Consider the following 7,500-nt stretch of genomic DNA (forward strand, 5'->3'; position numbering starts at 1 on the left):
CAGACCCAGACCCAGACCAGACCCAGACTCAGACCCAGACCCAGACCAGACCCAGACCCAGACCCAGACCCAGACCCAGACCCAGACTCAGACCAGACCCAGACCCAGACCCAGACCCAACCCAGACCCCCAGACCCAGACCTCAGACCCAGACTCAGACCCAGACCCAGACCCAGACCCAGACCCAGACCCAGACCAGACCCCAGACTCAGACCAGACCCAGACCCAGACCCAGACCAGACCCAGACCCCAGACCCAGACCCAGACCCAGACCCAGACCCAGACTCAGACCAGACCAGACCCAGACCCAGACCAGACCAGACCCAGACCCAGACCCAGACCCAGACCCAGACCCAGACTCAGACAGACCCAGACTCAGACCCAGACAGACCAGACCCAGACTCAGACCAGACCCAGACCCAGACCAGACCCAGACCTCAGACCCAGACCCAGACCTCAGACCCAGACCCCCCAGACCCAGACCAGACCCAGACCCAGACCACAGACCCAGACCAGACTCAGACCAGACCCAGACCCAGACCCAGACCCAGACTCAGACAGACACAGACCCAGACTCAGACCCAGACCAGACCTCAGACCTCAGACTCAGACCCAGACCCAGACACAGACCCAGACTCAGACAGACCAGACCCAGACACAGACCCAGACAGACCCAGACCCAGACCAGACAGACTCAGACCCAGACCCAGACAGACCAGACTAGACCAGACCCAGACCCAGACCCAGACCCAGACCCAGACCAGACCAGACTCAGACCCAGACCCAGACCCAGACTCAGACCAGACCCAGACTCAGACCCAGACCAGACAGACCAGACCAGACCCAGACTCAGACCCAGACCAGACAGACCCAGACACCAGACCAGACTCAGACCTCAGACCCAGACTCAGACCTCAGACTCAGACTCAGACCCCCAGACCCAGACCAGACCCAGACTCAGACCCAGACCAGACCCAGACCCAGACCCAGACCAGACCCTCAGACCCAGACCCAGACTCAGACCCAGACAGACCCAGACCCAGACCAGACAGACCCAGACTCAGACCAGACCAGACTCAGACCAGACCAGACCCAGACTCAGCTCAGACCAGACCCAGACCCAGACCCAGACTCAGACCAGACCAGACCAGACCCAGGACCCAGACTCAGACCCAGACAGACAGACCAGACAGACCCAGACCCAGACAGACTCAGACCAGACCCAGACTCAGACCCAGACCCAGACTCAGACCCAGACTCAGAAGACCAGACCCAGACCAGACCCAGACCTCAGACTCAGACCCAGACCTCAGACTCAGACCCAGACCCAGACCCAGACCAGACCCAGACTCAGACCCAGACCCAGATCAGACCCAGACCCAGACTCAGACCCAGACCCAGACTCAGACCTCAGACCCAGACTCAGACCAGACCCAGACCAGACCAGACCCAGACCCAGACCCAGACACAGACTCAGACTCAGACCCAGACCCAGACAGACTCAGACTCAGACTCAGACTCAGACCCAGACCCAGATCAGACCCAGACCCAGACCAGACTCAGACCCAGACCAGACTCAGACCCAGACCCAGACTCAGACTCAGACTCAGACTCAGACCCAGACCCAGACTCAGACCCAGACCCAGACTCAGACTCAGACTCACAGTCATTGTTCTTGTCGACCAAAGCGAAGATTCGTTCCACGATTTCCTCCACGTTCCCGGTGGCGTTCGGTTCGTGCGGCTGCTTTATTCTCCCGATGATCTGAAACACACAGAAGCAGTTTGAGTCCGTCGGGGTCTAAAGTGACTCTGCTCAGACCACGTCACGCTAAAGCTGCACTCTGTCACTTTTCTGGAGTCCACCACCTGCTTGTCTCCATGGAGATGCTATGAATTTGAACCGTGTCACTTTTGTTTCTGGTTCTGACTGATACAGATTTTGTTGCTGCCGATATGAAACTGATAAAACAGGAGTTGGAGCTGTCGATATAATCGTCGATATATTTAGTGATGTAAAAATTGACTGTAAATGTTGAATTGTTTAAAAAACTTCGGTTTGGCTCTAGTGGATTTTAAATTGGGTTTATTTAGGAAACATTTATTGTTCTTCTGCTTCTTTACGTCAGATTTACAGACAGAAGTTTTGGCTTAATGACATTTTTTTTACATCGTCACATTCTTAGACATGAGTGACGGAGATTCCAGTTCTTTTTAGAGAACCGGCTCTTTTGGCTCGGCTCACTAAAAGCAGACGGCTCTTTCGGCTCCCAAGTGACTCTTCAGATTGTTTTGTTGCAAGCAGGACTAAACCAGAACTGAACCAGGACTGAAAAAGGACTAAACCGGGACTAAAACAGATCTAAACCATGTGTAAAACAGGACTAAACCAGAACTGAACCAGGACTGAGTGTCGGGACTCGGTCTCTATCTTGTGCCCAAGATTAGTCCTGGTTTATTTATTTTATGCTGAACTACAGACAAACATGCACGTTTTTTCTCTCCTCTCCACACACAGATTTCTGAAAGTTTCGTTTGGAGCCCCTGTCAAACTCCCACGAGTCTGAACACGACGTGAAGAAAGAGAAAGAGAAAACACGGCTCCTAATAAGGATCAGGCTCCTGTTGTTCCCTTCAAAGAGCCGGATCTAAGAGCCGCTTCATTCACGACTGACCCATAACTAGTAAAGAAACTAGCACTATTAGCCTTTAGCCGTAAATACGTGTGCGCCGCGGTCATTAATTCTATGTGTAAATGTGGATCATTCACACCTCTATTCACAGCTCATTTACATCAGTGCAGCTCCAGTCACAAATATACGAACAATAGAGTCAATTTACAACAGACCAATAGAAAACAGACTGATTATGTGTCGGAGCTACAGCAGATCATCAAGAACAAATAACCAAAACCAGCTTCAAAGTCGACATATTTCCAACACTCAGCCTCACACAGGCTCCTCCCACATCACAAGTCTGAACTAATAACACACACACACACACACACACAGGCTCCTCCCACATCACAAGTCTGAACTAATAACACACACACACACAGGCTCTCCCACATCACAAGTCTGAACTAATAACACACACACACACAGGCTCCTCCCACATCACAAGTCTGAACTAATAACACACACACACACACACAGGCTCCTCCCACATCACAAGTCTGAACTAATAACACACACACACACACACACACACACACAGGCTCCTCCACAATCACAAGTCTGAACTAATAACACACACACAACACACACACACACACACACACAGGCTCCTCCCACATCACAAGTCTGAACTAATAACACACACACAACACACACACACACACAGGCTCCTCCCACATCACAAGTCTGAACTAATAACACACACACAAACACACACACACACACAGGCTCCTCCCACATCACAAGTCTGAACTAAATAACACACACACACACACACACACATCATCAAAGTCTGAACTAATAAATGTTATTTTAATCCAGACTCAAACCGATCGTCCGTAAAAAGAAAATAATCTCAGTGTTTGGATCTGAGTCTGTGGGTGTAAACAAACACACGTGTGTGACGTGACTCTGTGTGTGTTCAGGGACAGTACGAACACACACACACACACACACACGACTCCGTAGATAAATACTGATGTGGAGTCACATATTTGGACATTTATCTGTCTGTAAACTGGATTAAATAAACATAATGTAGAGAGTCTAAGATTTATAACGACGTATCACTTGCCCACATGAAATATCGGCCCATATCAGCAAATATATCGGCCGATAACCGATATGTTTCCAGGTGCCCGTATCAGCCGATAATATTGGCCAACCAATATATCGGTCGGGCTCTATTATCTATCTACTGATTGATCTAGTTCTGATACTAGTTTAGATTCTCGATACTTTGACCTCTGACCTTGATGATGAGCCGGACCTCGGTTCGGTCCAAAGAGCCGTTTCCGTCGCGGTCGAACACTTTGAAGGACCAGACCAGTTTGTCTTTGAGTTTCCCCCGAAGAATCAGATGAACGGCTGCAACGTACTCCAGGAAATCTATATGTCCATCCTGAAGAGAGGAGAGAGGAAGAGAGAGATAAAGAGAAGGAAAGAGAAAGAGAGAAATAAAAAGAGTTAGTTTTCTTGTGACTCTTTAGTTTGTGAGTTTTTCTGTTCATGGAGAAACTGGAAAAGAAAATCCACCCACTTTAAAAAAAAAAAAAGAATTCTGTTAAATCTACGGTTTGTCTCTTTGTCCCGGGGACAGTCCCAGTCCTGGTCCTGGTCCTGTGTCCCAACAGATTTACACAAAACCACTGATTTGTCTCATTTTATACAAGAAATGTCCCTGGTGTCTCTGTTTTTGACCAATCTGATCTAAACCAGGACTAAACTAAGACTAAAACAGGACTAAACTAAGACTAAACCAGGACTAAACTAAGACTAAAACAGGACTAAATTAAGACTAAACCAGGACTAAACTAAGACTAAACCAGGACTAAACTAAGACTAAAACAGGACTAAACTAAGACTAAAACAGGACTAAATTAAGACTAAACCAGGACTAAACTAAGACTAAACCAGGACTAAACTAAGACTAAACCAGGACTAAACTAAGACTAAACCAGGACTAAACTAAGACTAAAACAGGACTAAACTAAGACTAAACCAGGACTAAACTAAGACTAAACCAGGACTAAACTCATTTATTAAAAAAAAATAAAAATCCCAAAATAAACTGTGTTAAGCTTTAGGCAGGAGAGTCAAACTCAAATTCACACTGGGACAAAATTAAAAACTGTGAATAAATCGTGGCCAAACTAAATATTTACAGAAATATTTCAACATCTTCTGCATGTTTTCTCTTCTTTTGAGATTTGTAATTTTAAACCTTTTCTTATTAAAATAAATGTTTATAATAGTTTTGCTTAAACACTGAATTTTAATCTTAAACACATTTTGTATGTGGAGCGACGACAAAACAAAATCTTGTTTGTTAATGTAGAGGAGCAGAAGACAAACAGACTGAGCTGCACTTTCTTGTTCTTGTGGTTTTACAGAAACATCACGTCTTGGTCTTTGCAGTGGAAGGTGTTTCTTGATGAACAGTTGGAAACTTTCACTTTGGTGTCGACTTTTAAAATTCATAAAGGAGGTTGAACGAAGGATCAGGATTTTGTTTTGTCGTCGCTCCACATACAAAATGTTCTCTGTAAACTGGGGATGATTTAGACCAGTGGTGCTCAATACGTCGATCTCGATCTACCAGTCGATCTCCAAGGTCGTGTGGGTACATCGCCGTGTCTCGTCTCGGACTCGTGTTTGGACTCGGTCTTGTCTCTCACTCGAGGTCTGACACTCAACAAGTGTGATCATATTTCATTCCGGCCGCTGCTGTTGGTAATAAACTTGTAGCGGGTGCAGGAGCGTGTGGGGCGTCTCAGTGCAGCCTGTGCGCTCATTTGAAACCCGCGGAGACTCTACGGCGCATCACAAACACACACGCTCCCTACGCACGGCTCGTCTGCGACAGCGTGTGCCCTCGTGTACCAGCGTGCATCACAGGGCAGGTTCAACTTCCTAAACATCCTACCTGTCCACCTGCCTCACGTCAGCACGCCGCCCCTCGCCTTTTCACGCTCTCGCTCCTTCCTGCGTACAGCGAACACAAGCCCCTCCCACAGTGCGGCTGATTAGAAGAGCAAGACCAAACGTGAAGCAAAAACCAGTCTAAATTTGTGTTCCAGTGTTGGCACAGAGCAGGTCTACAGCATAGAGCGGATCTACAGAACAGACCTACTGCCACATTTGGCTGAAGTTTGTCTAACAAAAGTGACAAATGCATCTGTGTTTGTCACGATGTGCGTTTGGTTTGGTAAACGTGCAGAGGCTGGTAAATATCACTGCAAAACCACAAAAGAATGAAACTCCAGTTTGGAACTTTAAAAAACAGGTTTAAAAATCTTCATTCAGTTTTTTCACAGTTTTGTGTAAAGTGCCAGAGGAAGTTCTCTTAAAGAAGAGGTTCTCAAACTGTGGGGGAGGCTCCAAAAAAGTGTTTCAGTGCAGTTTGTTTGACTTTGTATTCGGTCGATCATTTTGACTTGGTCATTTTGTAAGAAGCTCACATGATGAAAAAGTGTGAACACCTCTGATTTAGTCAGACAAATGTTTCCTTTTTGTTTCTTCCTGTGGATCAATCCTGCCCATCACCTTCACCTTTCACTATTTTTCAATTCTGTTGGGAAGAGAAACAGTTCACAAACACATTTCTTGAGTCGTTTTCCGCTGTTAGGAGTAGGGACGGGCATTCGATGAAATTTTCTTAATCGATCGTCGGAAGAATTAACGATCGATTATCGATTAATCATTAACGTTTTTATATTAAAATGATCATCATTATTATTACTATCTGCACTAATCTGCATCAATAAATTCAACTTTACGACATATAAACATAACGACTCTAGATCCACATCAGCTGTTTGACATTATAATGTGTTTAATTCAGTTTTGTTCAAATCTCACAGAAACAAAACTTAAAACCACATCACTAATTTACATAAACTAAGTGAAGATAAAACTCCAGCTCTTGTGTCGCTGATGTGGTTCAACTTGTGTTGGATTAAAAGACATGACTCAGGTGAATACAGGTCAGTGTGACCAGATTTGTGTTTGTCAAAACCAGGACAGCGTACGGGGGGAGGGGGGCGGGGCCTCGTCATCCACATTGAGCGAGATTCTTGATGCTTGTATTACACCAGCCTCTTCAAAATATCGTAATAAATATCGTATCGTGATATCCTACATATCGTGATAATATCATACAGAGACATTTGGATATCGTTACATTCCTAGAAACATAGTCTTGGTGATATATCGATACAACAGCACACGATATCAATACTGTATCAGCATTAAATGATACAATACGCCGATATTTCACCACAGACACACATGTAGAACCCCCCCGCCCGTGTAATGTCCCAGAGTGCGGCATTAAACTGCAGAGAGAGAGTGGAGTGGCCCTGAGCCGATTAAAGCTCGTCTGAGGAACATCCAGAGAAACAGGATTTATCATCTCCATGGAGACGAGCGAGAGGCTCCACCAGAAAAGTTACACAGTGGAACTTTAGAATATCCAAGACAAGAAACTAAACCAGGACTAAACCAGGACTAAACTAATCCGAGACTAAACCAGGACTAAACCGAGACTAAACCAGGACTAAACCAGGACTAAACCGAGACTAAACCAGGACTAAACCAGGACTAGACCTGGATTAAACCAGGTCTGAACCAGGTCTGAACCAGGACTAGACCAGGTCTAAAGCAGGACTAAACCAGGACTAAACCAGGACTAGACCAGGTCTAAAGCAGGACTAGACCAGGACTAGATCAAGACTAAACCAGGACTAAACCAGGACTAGGCCAGGACTAGACCAGGTCTAAACCAGGTCTAAACCAGGTCTAAACCAGGACTAGACCAGGACTAG

General features: G+C 46.1%; 1 protein-coding gene across 1 annotated transcript in view; it reads right to left on the bottom strand.

The window, feature by feature from the left end:
• The window catches only part of LOC110172057 (guanylyl cyclase-activating protein 2-like), a 24,541-nt gene that overhangs the window by 16,461 nt on the left and 580 nt on the right, over nucleotides 1–7,500 (bottom strand). The window contains exons 2-3 of the mRNA XM_020937876.1: nucleotides 3,927–4,076; nucleotides 1,665–1,764 (exon numbers count right to left, since the gene is read on the bottom strand). Coding sequence (XP_020793535.1) covers nucleotides 1,665–1,764; nucleotides 3,927–4,076 — 250 coding nt within the window. The remainder of the gene's footprint in view (nucleotides 1–1,664; nucleotides 1,765–3,926; nucleotides 4,077–7,500) is intronic.

The sequence above is a fragment of the Boleophthalmus pectinirostris genome, unplaced genomic scaffold, assembly GCF_026225935.1.
Source record: "Boleophthalmus pectinirostris isolate CB_2022bp ecotype Guang Dong unplaced genomic scaffold, ASM2622593v1 HiC_scaffold_19, whole genome shotgun sequence".
Taxonomy (NCBI): domain Eukaryota; kingdom Metazoa; phylum Chordata; class Actinopteri; order Gobiiformes; family Gobiidae; genus Boleophthalmus; species Boleophthalmus pectinirostris.